The sequence below is a fragment of the Pongo abelii genome, chromosome 21 (assembly GCF_028885655.2).
Source record: "Pongo abelii isolate AG06213 chromosome 21, NHGRI_mPonAbe1-v2.0_pri, whole genome shotgun sequence".
NCBI lineage: Eukaryota > Metazoa > Chordata > Mammalia > Primates > Hominidae > Pongo > Pongo abelii.
This window is the reverse complement of record NC_072006.2, coordinates 36,043,968-36,062,213: the sequence shown is the minus strand read 5'-3', so window position 1 is coordinate 36,062,213 and position 18,246 is coordinate 36,043,968. Positions and strand designations below refer to the sequence as shown.

Here is an 18,246-nt window from a genome sequence, read left to right as displayed (position 1 = left end):
AGGCTTAGCTAATGGTAAGCAGCAAATATTTCCTGAGCACCACACAGCAGGGCAGCTACCCCTCCTATCCCTTTTCCCCTTTCTCTACAGTAAAAGAATTTCAGCATTTACTTGGGAACATGTAGCCTGTATTTCCCTGAATAAAAACTATATTTTCCAGATTCGGCTGGGCGCAGTGGCTCACGCCTATAATCCCGGCACTTTGGGAGGCTGAGGCGGGCAGATCACGAGGTCAGGAGATCGAGACCATCCTGCCTACCATGGTGAAACCCCGTCTCTACTAAAAATACAAAAAATTAGCTGGGCGTGGTGGCGGGCACCTGTAGTCCCAGCTACTCAGGAGGCTGAGGCAGGAGAATGGCATGAACCTGGGAGGTGGAGCTTGCAGTGAGCCGAGATTGTGCCAGTGCACTCCAGCCTGGGAGACAGCAAGACTCTGTCTCAAAAAAAAAAAACAAAAAACAAACAACAACAACAAAAAAAAACTACATTTTCCAGATTCCCTTGTAGCTGGGTGTGGCCACATGGTTAAGGTCTGGCCAGTGAGCTGTGAGAGACGCCTGGGTTGTGTCCTTCAAGGGACGGGCTTGCCTTTTCCTTCTCTCTCTCTCTATTTTTTTTTTTTTTTTTTTTTGAGGCAAAGTCTTGCTCTGTCACCTAGGCTGGAGTGCTGTGGTGTGATCACAGCTCACTGCAGCCTCGACCTCCCGGGCTCAAGCAATTTTCCCACCTCAGCCTCCCAAGTAGCTGGGACTACAGGCACATACCACCATGCCTGGCTAACTTTTTAAAAAATTTTTTGTAGAGACAGGGTCTTGCCATGTTGCCCAGGCTGGTCTTGAACTCCTGGACTCAAGCGATCCTCCCACCTTGGCCTCCCAAAGTGCTGGAATTATAGGTGTGAGCCACTGCACCTGGCCTATGCCTTTTATTGCCTCCTGCCTACCTCCTGCTGTTTGGAATGTGAAAGCAAGGCTGGAGCTCCACCTTGGACTATGAAAAACAAGGACCTCACCTAAGGAATAGTAGAGTAGAAAGAAAGAAGCAGATGGATCCCACATTTCTGTGAGGCCCCCTTTTCCATCTCTGAACTTCCTACATATGGACTTCAATGAGACAGATAAACTTCTAGCATGTTGAAGCCTCTTTCACTTTGGGTTTCCATTGCATACATCCAAACCTTAGCCCTAACTAATAGCACCTGCTCTGTGCCAGGCACCACATGCTGGTTTGTCTCAATCAGTATCCCCAGAGGCCAGCGTGAAAGAAGAAAGGTAGTCTTACAGGTCAAAGTCACAGAACTAGCAAGTGGCCAGGGAAGAGCAGTCCTTGATCTGGACCCGTCAGTGGAGGATCCAGGCCACAGGTCTGTGGTAGCTGCATTCCTAGTTTCTACCGAAAGCCACAGGACACAAATGTGCCTGGGTTTGAATCCTGCTCTGATGCTTACAATGCTGTGTGACCTTAAGCAATTGGTTTCATAACTCTGAACATAATCTTATCTTACGGTTTAGTTGGAAGGCTTAAATAAGACAGAGATGATAGTGATAATGTGCCTGGCACATTGTGGGTGCTAAATAAATGTCACAGCCACTTTGGGACAAGTCCCAGTGGCCACCCAGGGGAACTGGGAGAAAAACAAAGGAAGACAAGGACCTGTGAGACAAAGGGAAGGAGGGACAAGGCTGGGGGGAGTATCTTACTCCTTCACTTCCACCCATCCTGGCCTGTGGCGAAGGACATCCATGAGTGTGTTCATGAGGGTGGTCTTGAACCGGATCGATGCTCTCTGCTGTCTGCAAGACAAGGCAATGAACATTTGTTCAGGATCAATGATTTTCCTAGGATGGCACAAGGAGAGGAAAAAAGTAGGAGAAGGAGAAGTCAAGTTCCATACCTGGAAAGTTCCACACTGTATTTCAGAATTTAGCATTAGAGCATGATAACAATTAGCATAATCAGACTGAGAATTATAGAATCTTCAAATCATTGAAAAATAATGATCATTGTATCCAAGCCTACTATGTGCCAGGCATGATCTGGTTGCTTTCCATGTGCTATGACTAATCCTTACATGAAACGATAAGTATTTGCAAAGCCCTCTCCTGGAAATCATCTGGGAAGATGAAGCAGATGTACTTTTTCCTATTCCTCCTACTGATACAACTGAAAACTCAAGATACTATCTATAAAACAAATATAAGACTGAAAGATAGAGAAGAAGGCAGACTGGCTGGGGATTTCAGGACCACAGGAACTACATGGTGGTGAATTCCCTGGGTTTCCTTTTTGTCTCATATAGTTCAGATATGGAGATGAAAAGCCACCAACCCAGAAATGCCAATGGGCACAGATGACAAAAGCTTCAACAAAAGGACCCCATCCTAGCCAAAGGACCAAGAAAGGAGCGGCCTAGCCGGACAGAAGACTTGGGCAATCACTGCTCTACTCCAGCCGGACCCCCAAGAACATATCTGTGGCCCACTCCCAGTGATGCCGGCAAAGGCCGAGTAGGGAGTCTAGACTTCCCCTGAGTTTGCAGCAGGGCACCCAACACCCCTACTCGGTGCTGTCAGAGAAGGCCACAGACAGAGCCAGGCTTTCATCCCTGCCAGGCAGTAATGAGCCTCCCACCCCCACTGCAGCAGTGGAGACCACGTTTGGAGCCTGGACTGACTCCCCAACCTGGCTGTAATGAAGTGCCCCTCCCACTCTAGGGTGATGTTAAAGGGGGCCTAGAGGAAAGCTGGAAATCAATAAAATCGAAAACAGAAAAACATTATAGCAAATCAGTAAAATAAAAGGCAAGTTCTCTGGAAAGATCAATAAAATCTACAAACCTATCTGTCAGCAAGATGACAAAGGAAAGACCCAACTACCCAATATGAGGACTGAAACAGAGAGCCCGCCGGTATCACAGCCACAATAAGGAAATGCTACTAACAGCTCTACACACCTACATTTGACAGCTTAGATGAAATGGAACAATTCCTCAAAAAGCACAATTACTACAACTCATCCAATATGAAATAGGTAATTTGAATAGCTCTATAGCTATTAAGGAAATTGAATTCATAATTCAAATCCTCCCAAAAAAGAAATCTCCAGGCTCAGTGGTTTCACTGGAGAATTTCCCCAAATATTTGAAGAAGGATTAACACCAATCCTACGCAATCTCTTCCAGAAAATAGAAGAGGAGGGAGAATTTCCAAATTCATTTTGCCAAGCTAGTATTAACCTGATATCAAAACCAAAGACAGTACACAAGAAGTAAACCACAGACCAATATCCCTTATGAATACAGATGGAAAAATCGTTAACAAAATGCAATCAAATAGAATTCAGCAATATATAAAAAGGATTATACACCATAACCAAGCGGAGTTTATTCCAGTAGGCAAGGCTGGTTCAATATTCAAAAATTAATCAATGAGCCAGGCATGGTGTCTCACGCCTGTAATCCCAACCCTTTGGGAGGCTGAGACAGGCAGATTACTTGAGGTCAGGAGTTCAAGACCAGCCTGGCCAACATGGTGAAATCCCATCTCTACTAAAAATACAAAAATTAGTCAGGCGTGGTGGTAGGCACCTGTAGTCCCAGCTACTCAGGAGGCTGAGGCAGGAGAATCGCTTGAACTGGGGAGGCAGAGGCTGCAGTGAGCCGAGATAGCACCACTGCACTCCAGTGTGGGCGACAGAGAGAGACTGTCTCAAAAAAAAAAAAAAAATGTAATCAGTTATATTAACAGACTAAAATGGAGAAATCACATGATTATATCAATTGATGCAGAAAAGGCATTTGACAAAAATTAAACACTCATTCATTTAAAAACTCTGAGAGGAACTTCGTCAACTTGATAAAAGCATCTTAAAAAAACTCGAGCTAACACTATAATTAGTGGTGTGTGAAAGTTGTGAGATTCAAAATGGAATCACTTGTGTCAAACCCTGGCAAAATAGGGCCAGGGGGCCGGGCAAGGTGGCTCACGCCTATAATCCCAGCTCTTTGGGAGGCCGAGGAGGGCAGATCATTTGAGGTCAGGAGTTGGAGACCAGCCTGACCAACATGGTGAAACCACGTCTCTACTAAAAATACAAAAAAATTAGGCCGGGCGCAGTGGCTCATGCCTGTAATCATAGCACTCTGGGAGGCTAAGGCAGGCAGATCACCTGAGGTCAGGAGTTCCAGACCAGCCTGGCCAACATGGTGAGACCCCATCTCTACTGAAAATACAAACATTAGCCGGGCATGGTGGCTGGTGCCTGTAATCCCAGCTACTGGGGAGTCTGAGGCAGGAGAATCGCTTGAACCCGGGAGATGGAAGTTGCAGTGTGCTGAGATTGTGCCACTGCACTCCAGCCTGGGCAAGAGAGCGAGACCGTATCTCAATAAATAAATAAATAAATAAATAAATAAATAAATAAATAAATAACCTTACTGTTCCAGAAGTCAGAGGGACTGAAATGGGTTGGCAGGGCTGCATTCCTTTTGGAGGCTCTATGGGAGAATTTGTTTCCTTGCCTTTCCCAGCTTCTAGCCGGGCGTGGTGACATGTGCCTGTAATCCCAGCTACCCGGGAGGCTTAGGCAGGAGAATCGTTGGAACCTGGGAGGCAGAGCCTGTAGTGAGCCGAGATCACGCCACTGCTCTCCAGCCTGGGTGATAGAACAAGACTCCATCTCAAAAAAAAAAAAAAAAAAAATTAGCCGGGCATGCGGGTGTGCACCTGTAGTCCCAGCTACCAGAAGGCTGAGGCAGGAGAATCGCATGAACTTGGGAGGCAGAGGTTGCAGTCAGCCGAGATCCTGCCACTGCATTCCAGCCTGGGCGACAGAGTGAGACTCCATCTCAAAAATTAAAAGGTAAAAAAATAAAAAAACAGAGCCAGGGAAGGTCATGAAGGGAGGATTCTCATGCATGATTTGCCAGATAATAAGAACTTTCACAAGAACATTTTCCAAACCACAGCTTACCACATGAGACAAGAGTACTGCTAACAGCACAAGGGCAGCTAGCAGCTAACACAAGAACACTAGCCTGACACTGTTTCTCAGGCCCAATCCAAAACTGCAAGGGCCTAACAAGAATTCCGAGACTCCAAGTCCTACCTAGCAACTACTGACACTCACCAATCTGCTACTGAACTTACCAGCTCTCATAAAAAACGCTGCTAGCGCCAATGAACTTTCTTTTGAAACAACTTATGTAAATCTCCTCTTTCCCCAAGAGAACCCTAAACTTTTCCTTTGTTCTCAGACGTGTTGGGGGCCACCCTAGTCTATATGGACATCCTGCATTGCAGTTCTACTTCTTGTATATTATTCCCAAATAAAACCTTTTTACTTGGAGATTTGTCTCTATTTTTTTATGTTGACAGATGAAAAACTGGAGTTGGAGACCAGACTGGGCAACATAGTGAGACATTGTCTCTAAAAATAAAAATAAATTAAACAATAATCAGCACTGCAGCCCCACCTAGCTCAAATACTAACAAGCTCAAAATGGCAGTGAAGGAGATCGGATTGGAGTGCACGCAATTTAATTAAAGCTGCAGCCCAACCCATGTTGAACTCAGCTTTTGGAGGAATCTGAATGATCAGCCCCTAAACCTAACTGCTAGTCAGAGGAAGGAGCTCGCATACTCTATAAAGTGTGTGTACGTATGTGTGTGTATATATATATAAAATGTGTGTATGTATGTGTATATATGTATATGTATATAAAGACTAAAAAATTATTATATATAATTGTTTTTCATACACAATATCCAGAGTGCAGTTCTAAAAATATAACACATGCAATAGCAAAGCAGGGAAATGTAATACATAATCAAGAGGAAAAACAGCCAATTGAAATAAACCCATAAATGACCCAGTTATCAGAATCATTAGAGAAGGAATTTAAAAATTATTATAAATATGTTACAGGATTTATGGGAAAAGATGGATACAATGTGTGAATAGATGAGTTATTGCAGAAAGGAACCAAATGGCCAAGTGGCTCACACCTGTAATCCCAATACTTTGGGAGGCTGAGGTGGGAGGATCACACAGGAGTTCAAGACCAGCCTGTGTAACACAGTGAGACCCCATTTCTACACAAGGTTTTAAAATTAGCCAGGCATGGTGGCACGTGCCTGTAGTCCCAGCTACCTGGGGAGCTGAGGTGGGAGGATCACTTGAGCCCAGGAGGTTAAAGCTGCAGTGAGCCATGATCGCACCACTGCACTCCAGCCTGTGTAACAGAGCAAGACCCTGTCTCAAAAAAAAAAAAAAAAAAAGAACCAAATGGAAATTCTGGAAGGGAAAACATTAATATCTAAAATTAAAAGTTCAATGGATGTGCTTAACAAGAGACTAGGCATTGAGAAGGAAAAACCGTACATTTGAAAATAGTGCAATTGAAATTGTTCAAATTGAATTAGAGAAAAAATTTTTACATGAACAGAACCTCATTGACTCGTGAGATAATATCAAGCAGTCTAACATACATATAACTGAAATTCAAGAAAGAGATGGGGAAGAGATAGGACAGAAAATATTTTTTGAAGAAATGATGGCTAAAAAATTTTCCAAATTTGATTAAATTATCAACTCACAGATCCAAGACACTCAATTAACCCCAAGCAAGATAGACACAACATAAACTACACCCAGGTAAACCATAGTCAAATTGCTGAAAAACAGAACAGTCTTTAAAAAAAAAAAGCCTGAGAAAAAAAGACACATCGCATAGGGGGGTGAGGGTGGTGGAGAGTGGGAGTAGAAGACAAGAACAGCTGACTTTGGCCAGGCGCAGTGGCTCACGCCTGTAATCCCAGCACTTTGGGAGGCTGAGAGGCAAGCGGATCACCTGAGGCCAGGAGTTCAAAACCAGCCTAACCAACATGGAGAAATCTGGTCTCTACTAAAAATACAAAAATTAGTCAGGCATAGTGGCAGGTACCTGTAATCCCAGCTACTCAGGAGGCTGAGGCAGGAGAATCCCTTGAACCTCAGAGGTGGAGGTTGCAGTGAGCCGAGATTGTACCATTGCACTCCAGCCTGGGTGACAGAGCGAGACTCCGTCTCAAAAAAAAGAAAAAAGAACAGCTGACGTCACATCAGAAACAACATAAGCCTGAAGACAAAGGAATATCATCTTTCAAGTGCTTAAAGAAGAAAAGATCAACCTCGAATTCTATATCCAGTAAAACTTTACTTAAAAAATGACAGTGAAATAAAGACATTTTCAAATAAATAAAAGCTGAGAGAATTTATTGCCAACAGATCCACACTATAAGAAACACTAAAGAACATTCCTCGGGCTGAAGGAAAATTATACCAGATGGAAATTCAGAAGGAATGATGAGTGGGGTAAATATGGAATACTTTCTTCCATGTCTTAATTAAAAAAAAAAATACAAGTAGCTATTTAAAGCAAATATAGTGAGAATGTAATGAAGGGTTTATAACATATTTACAAGTAAATATATGACAAAAATAGCAGCACAAAGGATCAGAGGGGAGCAAACAGAAGTGTGTTGCTGTAGGGTTCTTAGTTGTGCATGAAGTGGTGTAATTATGCTTCAAGGTAGACTGTGATAAGGTAAGGATGCATATTGTAATCCCCTAGAGCCATAGGTTGTGAAGTGTGGTCTCAAGTATTCTTCAGGGTCCCCAACTCTTTTTCAGGGGTACACAAAGTCTTCCCTTTTCCAAATACCTATCTTTGTGAGGCTAGATTTTCTTCGTATCCTTCGACCAAAACAACCTATCACAACAGATTGAACACAGAAGATCTGGAAAGTCAAATGTTTTCTAATAAGCCAGACGTTAAAGAGATTCACAAAAATGTAAAACGACTACTACTCATCTCAGTACATTTTGGTGGGGAAATATAACTGTAACTCACAAAATGTTGGGCCGAACACAGTGGCTCACACCTGTAAACCCAGCGCTTTGGGAGGCCGAAGCGGGCGGATCACTTGAGGTCAGGGGTTTGAGACCAGCCTGGCCAACATGGTAGCCGTCTCTACTAAAAATACAGAAATTAGCCAGGCGTGGTGGCCTGTAATCCCAGCTACTTGGGAGGCTGAGGCACGAGAATCACTTGAACCTGGGAGGCAGAGTTTGCAGTGAGCCGAGATCACACCACTGCACTCCAGCCTGGGTGACAGAGTGAGACCCTGTCTCAAAAAAAAAAAAAAAAAAAGGCTTATGCTACCATGTAATGAGTATATTTTTGCTTTTTAAATGAATTAATAAGTATTTTAAAAATTTATCGGCTTAGGCCAGGCATGGTGGCTCATGACTGTAATCCCAGCACTTTGGGAGGCCAAGGCGCGTGGATCACCTGAGGTCAGGAGTTCAAAACCAGCCTGGCCAACATGGTGAAACCCCATCTGTACTAAAAATACAAAAATTAGCTAGATGTGGTGGCGCATGCCTGTAATCCCAGCTACTCAGGAGGCTGAGGCAGAAGAATTGCTTGAATCCCGGAGACGGAGACTGCAGTGAGCCAAGATCGCACCACTGTACTCCAGCCTGGGCGACAGAGTGAGACTCCATCTCAAAAATAAAATAAAATAAAATTTATCAGCTTAAATTTTTAATATGGTACACATTGTTAGATGTATGCCACATATGCAAAAGTCAATTGGGTTCACAATTATTTTTAAGTTGTAAAGGGACCCACCCTGAGCTTAAACTTTTAGAACCACTGCTCTAAAGTAACCATTTAAAAGATCAAATAGGCTGGGCACGGTGGCTCATGCCTGTAATCCCAGCACTTTGGGAGGCCAAGGAGGGAGGATCGCTTGAGCCCTGGAATTTGAGACCAGCCTGAGAAACATAGCAAGACCTCATTTCTACAAATAATATGAAAAAAAAAAGATAAAATAAGGAGGTTTAGCTAAAAGTCAATAGAGGAGACAACATGGAGTACTAAAAATATATGCAATAGACCCGAAACGACAAAGAGACACAATGTCAAAATCCATCAGTTTGCAGAAAATATTAAAAATCAGACAAATACCAAATGTTCACAAGAATGTGGAGAAATGACAATCATCTTACAATGCTGATGCGGTGCACATTGGACATACCTTTGGAGAGCAATTTGGCATATTACAACGATCAAGGACTATGTCACACACATCAGACTGGCAAAAATCTAAAGGTCCGACTTTTGGCAACAATGGGATAAAATGGAAACTTCTCTGCTGGTAGAACACACTTTGCAGGGTCACCGGGCAGTTTTTAGGAAAGTCGAATATGCACGTACTCTAAACTCAGCAACCTGTCCTAGCTCTATACCCTGGGTTTGTACTCTGCATTTCTACCAGGAAACACGTGTGCAAGGATGCTTATCTATAATTGTTAATATTTTTTGTAGAAATAACATGTGGCATGCACTGTTGGTGGTCCACCCATATCCCTTTGGCATTCACCACTTCTGTGCATGCAAATCAAAGAGCTTCCCACTGCCAGCACCTTCGATGCTACCTGAAGGTTTTCCCTGGTCCCCGGAGTCTACTCAGCCAGCATGTGGAGCAGATTGGAAGCACCAGAGTGAACTGACCCTCTGCCAACAGCATACAACCAGTGACGACCGGAGTTGGTGGATAAATCCGCTAAGTCTCTCATCTCTCACTTAGGATAAGTCTGCAGTGCATTCTACGTTCTCCCAGGAATTCCCCGGGGGATTGGGCCCACTTGTCCACAGCAATTACGTGTCGATGATGCACCTTTTACTGGTTTCCCTCCTTAGCTGTCTTACTTCCCCACTTCCCTGTCAGTGCTCACTGGAATTACCTTCCAAATAAACCACTTGCTCTCACATCCTTCCCTCAGGGTCAGTTTCTAGTGAAACCAATACTTCATAAGTGCCTTTCCACAGGAAGATGGGTAAATAACATGCAATACACAATGAAACAGAGGTAGCAGTTAAAATGCATTCAGAGCTACATGTGCCAACATGGATAAACACCAAACATATCATTTTGCATGACAAAAGCAGGGTGCAGAATAGTAATAACAGTACAACGACACTTACATAACTTGTATTCCTAGCTACTCCTGTAGTTGGGGTGGCCATGTGACACAATTCTAGTCAATAAGATAGAAACATAAGACTCCTAGAAAGGGTAAGTTCCTGGGAAAGTTTTGCTCTTTTGATCAAAGAAAGAAAGAAAGAAAGATGTGGCTTGAGTCTTCCCTCCCCTCTTCTTCCTGTCCTGATCATGACATGAAGGCTGGAGCTGTAGTGGCCATTTGGTCTCCATGAGGAAGAGGTCAAGACAATCATGAAGGCTCATGCCTGTAATCCCAACACTTTGGGAGGCCAAGGTGGGATGATCACTTGAGGCCAAGTTTTGGAGACCAGCCTGGGCAACATAGTGAGACCTCATAACTACAAAAAAAAAAAATTTTTTTTTAATTAGCTAGGCCGGGTGCAGGGGCTCACACCTGTAACCCCAGCATTTGGGAGGCCAAGGCGGGTGGATCACAAGGTCAGGAGTTCGAAACCAGTCTGGCCGATATGGTGAAACTCCGTCTCTACTAAAAATACAAAAATTAGCCAGGTGTGGTGGCGGGTGCCTGTAGTCCCAGCTACTAGGGAGGCTGAGGCAGGAGAATCACTTGAACCTGGGAGGCAGAGGTTGAAGTGAGCTGAGATCACGCCACTGCACTCCAGCCTGGGCAACAGAGCAAGAGTCTTAAAAAAAAAAAAAAAAAAATTAGCCAGGTGCACTGGCATGAGCCTGTAGTCCCAGCCACTCAGAAGGCTGAAATGGAAGGATTGCATAAGCCTGGGAGATCAAGGCTGCAGTGAGCCATGATCGCACCACTGCACTCCAGCCTGGGCAACAGAGTGAGACTCCGTCTCAAAAAAAGAAAAAAAAAGGCAATCATGAAGATGCTGGCTCTGACATTATTGAACAACTGTACCAGCACTCCAGACTCTTTTCTTCACTCTTTTTGAATAAAATAAATACAATTTGTTTAAGCTACTATTGTGGGTTTTCTCTTACTGGTAGTAGAACACATATCTATATGTGCCCTCAATAAGGCACATAAATAAAAAATATTTTATGGTAAATATGTGTGTGTGTGTGTGTGTGTGTGTGTGTGTGTGTGTGTTTGTGCCTTTATAAAATAAGTAGATGGGGCCTTGATATGGTTTGGATGTCTGTCCCCTCCAAATCTCAAGGTAAAATGTGATTCTCAATGTTGAAGGTGGGGCCTGGTGGGAGGTGGTTGGATCCTGAAAATGGATCCCTCATGAATGGTTTGGCAACATCCCTTTGGTGATAAGTGAGTTTTCACTCAGTTCACAGGAGATCTAGTTATTTAAAAGAGCCTGGGACCTCTCCCTTGTTCCCACTCTTGCCGTGTGACATGCCTGCTCCCCCTTTGCCTTCCACCATGCTTGTAAGCTCCCTGAGGCCTCACCAGAAGCTGAGCAGATGCTGGTGCCATGCTTGTACAACCTGTAGAAACATGAGCCAATTACACCTCTTTTCTTTATAAATTACTCAGTCTCAATTAGCCAGGCGTGGTGGCGGGCACCCGTAATTCCAGCTCCTCGGGAGGCTGAGGCAGGAGAATCTCTTGAACCCGGGAGGCGGAGGTTGCAGTGAGCCGAGATCAGGCCATTGCACTCCAGCCTGGGCAACAAGAGCGAAACTCTGTCTCAAAATAAATAAATAAATAAAAAGTCTCAGGTATTCCTTCATAGCAATGCAAAAACAGCCTAACACAGGCCTGTTAAGTGCTCTTTGTTTTGTTGGGATGGGGGTCAGCTGGGCATGTATGTTTAGGGCCAGGATCTGGAACATTGCTGAGTTGCACTACATAAGAGAGTGAGAGATTTGAAGTTGGTGGGACAGTCAGTATGGAGAGAAAGAAGGCAAAGAAGATGGGCACTGCACGAGGGAAGCATCCCAAATCACACATGTCCTCCTCAGTGGTAGTATAGCCAGGAGGGACTTTAGAAAGAACAAAAATATCTGGCTGGGTGCAGTGGCTCACGCCTGTAATCCCAGCACTTTGGGAGGCCGAGGCAGGCAGATCACCTGAGGTCGGGAGTTCGAGACCAGCCTGACCAACATGGTGAAATCCTGTGTCTATTAAAAATACAAAATTAGCCGGGCATGGTGGCGCATGCCTGTAATCCCAGCTACTCGGGAGGCTGAGGCAGGAGAATAGCTTGAACCCGAGAGGCAGAGTTTGCCGTCAGCTGAGATCATGCCATTGCACTCCAGTCTGGGTAACAAGAGTGAAACTCAGAAGAGAAGAGAAGAAAAGGGAAGGGGAGGGGAGGGGAGGGGAGGGGAGGGAAGGGAAGGGAAGGGAAGGGAAGGGAGGGGAAGGGAAGGGAAAAGAGAGAGAGAGAGAGATCTAATGAACCAGAGAATAGACTATCTAAAACATTTGCTATGTAAACTACCTCCTCTAACTTCCCGCAAAAATCTTCAATAAAGTCTACGTTGCTCACTCCTCCTTTGTGCAAGTGGATTCTCTTTAGGAGATCCAAAGGGGTGCTGGGTTTGGCATGCAGGTTGTCGATGCAGAGTGAAGCAGAAGATCAGAGCACAGCTCACATGCACGTCATCAAGTCATCACAGGGTTGTTGAAGGAGGCAGGAGAGACCAAAGTTAGACAGTGGGCCCTAGAGACCAACAAGCTCTGCCACTAACTGATCATGTGATCTTGAGCAAGTCACTTAGCCTTTTTGAGCTTCAGTTTCTCCATCTGTAAAATGGACACAATAGTAGTATCTACTTCAAATGGTTGTGGTCAGGATTCAATGAGCTAATACAGGTAAAGTGACAGGCCCAGAGCCTGGCACATGGTAAGTGCTCAATAACGGTTTAGCATTACTCCTTCTACTATCATTTTCATTATAATTGTTGAAGTAGAAAAGGGAGAGAGGGATTGAAAAGGGGAGGGAGGGCGAGAGGTTGGTTGCTCTGTGATTGTTGGATTGGATGGGACCACTCACCGCTCTTTTCCCTTTGACAATCCATGGCCCTTGTAATTTTGGTTCTGCAATGAGGAAAGGAAAAGGATGTAACTGGTTTTGTATATCTGCCCTGTTTTCCCAGGTTAACTTACTGCAGATATTAAAATGCCCAAACCATCAGACTCAACAGTGCCTAGGTTCTGAGACATGAAGGTCCAGCCTGATCAAGTTCCCACTGGCCACCATGTCCCCAGGAAATGGACCAGAATTTATCTGCTGTGAATGAACTCCCAAGTATCCAAGGTACCACCTTACTGCAGGTTTGTTCCACAGGTATGACCAGCATAGCAAATGCCTGGTTTTCAGTACTCCAAAGGTCAGCCCTGAACCCCAGTTTTGAAAGCTCAGCTCAATACACTCTGTGAAAAGGATCTGACCTTTTCGTTGTTGTTGTTGTTGTTGTTGTTGTTTTTGAGATGGAGTCTCGCTCTGTCGCCCAGGCTGGAGTGCAGTGGCGCAATCTCAGCTCTCTGCAACTTCCACCTCCCGGGTTCAAGTGATTCTCCTGCCTCAGCCTCCCTAGTAGCTGGAATTACAGGCACCCACCACCACACCCAGCCAATTTTGTATTTTTAATAGAGATGGGGTTTCGCCATGTTGGCCAGGCTTGTCTGGAACTCCTGACCTCAGGTGATCCACCCGCCTTGGCCTCCCAAAGTGCTGGAATGACAGGTGTGAGCCACCGTACCCAGCCGATCTGGACTTTCTACTCTTAACTTGGAATGTTTGATTAAATTGAGGATCCCAGAAGGGGCTAGGTCAAAGACTCAGAGCAATGTTAATTCCTTTCACCCCAAAGGGACCTTTCAAATCCTCAATGGGTGGTGGGTATTGTTTCACTTCAACCATGTCCAAAACAGCTTGGCCCTCTGTCCTGGGAAGACCGATTCCTAAGGCACGTATGAAGAGAGAAATCGAAATTGGTCCTGTGCAGGATGACATTTGCAGCTGGGACAGACCTGCCATCTGCATTCATTTTCTATTGTTGGGTAACAAATTACCACAAAATCAGTGGCTTAAAATGATGGGAATCCATTATCTCAGTTTCCATGGGCCAGGAGCGTGGGCATGACTTAGCTGCATCATCGGCTCAGCTCTCACAAGGCCACAGTCAAGGTGATGGCTGGGGTTACGGCTCTCATCTGGGGTATGGGGTCCCCTTCCAAGCTCATTCAGGTTGTTGGCAGAATTCAGTTGCCTAGGGTTGTAGGACGGAGGTCCCTGTTTACTTGCTAGCTGTCTGCTGGGGACTGCTCTCAGCTCCTAGAGGCTGCCTGCAGCTCCCTGCAGTGTGGCCCCGTAGGCACTTCACAACATGCACATTTGTTTTCCTCCAGGCCACATGGAGCACGTCCCTCTGACTTCCAATCCTCCCCTCTCCAAGTCACCTATGATGGAGTCTTAAGTAATGGAAGGTAATCACCATAGTAACCATACCATCAAATTCACACACTCCTCCATGCTCAAGGAGAGAGAACTGTACAAGGTATGTATACTAGGGGGTGGGAATCTTGGGGCCCATCTTAGCATGCCAGCCTACCTCTCAAAGAGCGGCGGAGAGGAGTGGAAGAAACTGCTTTACAAAACTGGCAGAAGCAAGCCCCACTGAAACACAGTGAAATCTTGTTTCATTCTTCCATTCAAGCCCTTCCAGCTCCCCCAACACTAGTCAAGCTGTCCCCGTCTTTTTGTATTTTATCTTTAATCCTCTCTCATGCTTTCAATTCCATTTTCCATATGTTTATCCACTTGCTCCAGAGCCTTTGGTTAAAAAAATTTTCCTCTCCTCATTGAATTGCATTGGCACGTCTGTCACAATTCAATTGACTATGTGTATGTGGATCTATCTCAAGACTGTGTTTTTTTCCATTTACTTGTCTATCCTTATGTCACTATCATATTGGCTTAATTACTGCTGTAGCTTTCTAGTAAATCTTGAAGTCAGGTAGAGTAAATTCTGATTTCAAGATTGTCTTTGCAATTAGGGGTCCTTTGTACTTCAACATAAATTTCGGAATTGGCTTGCCAATTTCTATGAAAAAACATGTTGAGATTTTGACTGAGATTGCATTGAATCTACAGATATTTTCAGGAAGTGACATTATAAAGTACTGAGCCTTCCAATCCATGAATAATATGGTCTCTCCATTAATTTAAATCTTTTAAAAAATTTTTTCTATTTTCTAGTTTTCAGTATAGCAGCCTTGTACATTTTTAATTAAATTTATTCACAGGTATTTGATTTTATGATGCTATTGGATACAGTATTTTTAAATTTCATTTTCTACCTGATGATAGTAAATTGTAATAAGCAGAAAAAGGCCACCTCCAAAGATGTCCATGTCCTAATCCCTAGAACGTATCAATGTGTTACATTATATGGCAAGGGGGATTTAAAATTGCAGATGGAATTAAGGTTGCTAATCAAAGAACCTTAAAATAGAAAGATTATTTTGTATTTTTTGGGCAGGCCCAATGTAATCATAAGGATCCTTAAATGTGGAAAAAGGCAGAGTCAATGTCAGAGTGTCAGAGTCACCCAATGTGAGAAGAACTGCCTTTGAACATGAAAGGGGACCATGAAACAGCCTCCAGAAACTAGATAAGGCAAAAAAACAGGGGTTCTCTCCTAGAGCCTCCAGATATGAAGGCAGCCCTGCTAACACCTTGATTTTAGCCCAGCGAGACCCCTTTCAGACTTCTGATCTCATGAACTGTAAGATAGGGACCAGGTGTGGTGGCTCACACCTGTAATCCCAGCACTTTGGGAGGCCGAAGCGGGCAGATCATTTGAGGTCAGGAGTTCAAGACCAGCCTGGCCAACCTGGTGAAACCCCATCTCTACTAAAAATTACAAAAATTAGCTGGGCATGGTGGCACACACCTATAATCCCAGCTAATCAGGAGGCTGAGGCAGGAGAATCGCTTGAACCCAGGAGGCGGAGGTTGCAGTGAGCCAAGATTGCGCCACTGCACTCCAGCCTGGGTGACAGAGTGAGACCCCATCTCAAAAAATAAATAAATAAATAAATAATAACTGTAAGGTAATAAGTTAGTGTTTTCAAAAGCCATTGAATTGGTGACAATTTGTTAAAGCAGACATTGGAAACTGATACATATATAGAAGTATAAGTGATTTTGTACATTGACCTTGTATTTGATGCCCTTGCTGAATTATTAGTTCTGGTAGTTTGTAAATCCTTTTGAGTTTTCTCTGGATACAATGATGTCATCTGTCAATAAAGACAGACTTACTTACTTCTTTCTTTTCAATATTTATGCTTTTTATTTCTTTTTCTTGCTTTATTGCACTGGTGAAAACTCTAGTTTGTACAAAGTTAATTAAAAGCGGTAAGAGCTGACATCCTTATCTTGCTCCTGATCATAAAAGGAATGGATTCTCTATTTCAGCTTTTAAGAATGATACTGGCTGTAGGTTCCTATAGTTTCCTGTACTATATTGAGTAAATTTCCTACTGTTCCCTGGTTTTCTGAGGGTTTATCATAAACAGGCTTTTTTTTAAACTTATTTAAAACATCTTTTCTTATGTAATTATGCAATTACATAATTCATTTAAAACATCTTTTATTATATAATTATTATGTAATTTGACCATTATAGGAGTCAAAGATGTTTGACTCAGAGATGTTTAACATTTACATCTGCCTGGGCCCCCAAGAACAGTAACCCTTATGGTAACATTTTATTTAGCATTTCTCAGATTAGCCTGAGGACTCATCTAAGATTAAGAATTCTTGCTGGGCACAGTGGCTTACGCCTGTAATCCCAGCACTTTGGGAGGCTGAGGCGGGTGGATCACGAGGTCAGGAGTTCAAGGCCAGCCTGGCCAACATGGTGAAATCCTGTCTCTACTAAAAACACAAAAATTAGCCAGGCATGGTGGCGAGAAACTGTGATCCCAGCTACTCAGGAGGCTGAGGTAGAAGAATTGCTTGAACCCAGGAGGCGGAGCTTGCAGTAAGCTGAGATTGTGCCATTGCACTCTAGCCTGGGTGATGGCAAGACTCCGTCTCAAAAAAAAAAGAAAGAATTCTCAGGAGAAAGGTTTTTTCCCTACACTGAAGCTGACTAGCTTCCTAGTTGTCTCCCACTGCTGAAGGGTAAATTGGTTCTAATTACACCTTTACTAAGGGTGGGGGTCTCCGAAGGGTCCAGCTTTATGGTGAGGTCTCAGTTCCAACTCCTTGCCCACTGGGCCCCATGACACTCTCCAACTCCTGTTTGTGAGACAATCAATGTCTTCCCCAAGGAAAATGACGGATGAAGAATCAGTTAGTGACAATTCTTTTTTTATTTTCCTTCTTTGTGTGTGTGTGTTACGGTGGGGGTTCCTTGGGGATTTTTCTTCTACCAATCCTTACCTCTCCACATAAACGGGTCAGCTATACAGTTCAAAGGATGTTTGTTATATTTTGCCCAGCAGTTTTAAGTGTGTTGTGTTAATAAGCTTTTCAAGAAATCTCACCTGTCATATTGCCTGAAATAGAAGTCCTATTACTACTATCTTGACCCAAAAAACAGCCCAGGGATAGAAATACTTTCCCCAAACCACTAAAATAATGCATTTAGAAAAGACAAGGCTACAAGACTTTTTTAAAAAAATGATCTTATTGAGAAAATGATTCAAAAGTGGCTTAGTTGCTTGTATGGGCTACAAACAGAGAACTTTATTTCTCGTTGGTGCCATTCATAGAAGGTAGCATGAATGACGCCAGTTGGTGTTGAGTCAAAAAGAGCATAGGCTCGTGACATTGCCACCTGCCTTCATTCCTGCCTCTATTCCTGGAGTCCTGCTCTGAGCTTCCTGGTACTACCTACCAGGTGGAGACAGCCATGCTGAAACCAGTTTGCCACACCAGCTTACCCAAGACTTTGATTATCTAACCAGAGATCAGCTTCATTGCTTAGCTGGTTCCACTAATCCCAGCTTCATTCCTGCCTGATCCAATTCCTGATTTCCCCTTAGCTCTCTGGAGAGTTCCCAACATACCTCAGAGCTGAGGTATTGGCAACCATAACCTTGAGGAGATGAGGTCAAAGGTTGGAACACATGGTATTCTGACCTCTGGCCTTCTCTAGGCATATTTTTGTGAGGGTACACAAAGTATATCCTGGCATGTTCTCTTAAGGCTGACATGAACGTTCCTGCTCAAATTAGTTTATACTCCTATTTCCCCTGGATCATTTGAAAGAAACCACAAAGTCCTAAGTCAAT

General features: G+C 43.8%; 1 protein-coding gene across 4 annotated transcripts in view; it reads right to left on the bottom strand.

The window, feature by feature from the left end:
- Positions 1 to 18,246, bottom strand: part of TTLL9 (tubulin tyrosine ligase like 9) — a 75,800-nt gene that overhangs the window by 46,254 nt on the left and 11,300 nt on the right. For all 4 annotated transcript variants that reach the window (XM_054541774.2, XM_054541773.2, XM_054541775.1 and 1 more), the window contains 2 exons: positions 12,989 to 13,032; positions 1,704 to 1,796 (listed from right to left, as the gene is read on the bottom strand). In XM_054541774.2, the coding sequence (XP_054397749.1) occupies positions 1,704 to 1,796; positions 12,989 to 13,032 (137 nt within the window). The remainder of the gene's footprint in view (positions 1 to 1,703; positions 1,797 to 12,988; positions 13,033 to 18,246) is intronic.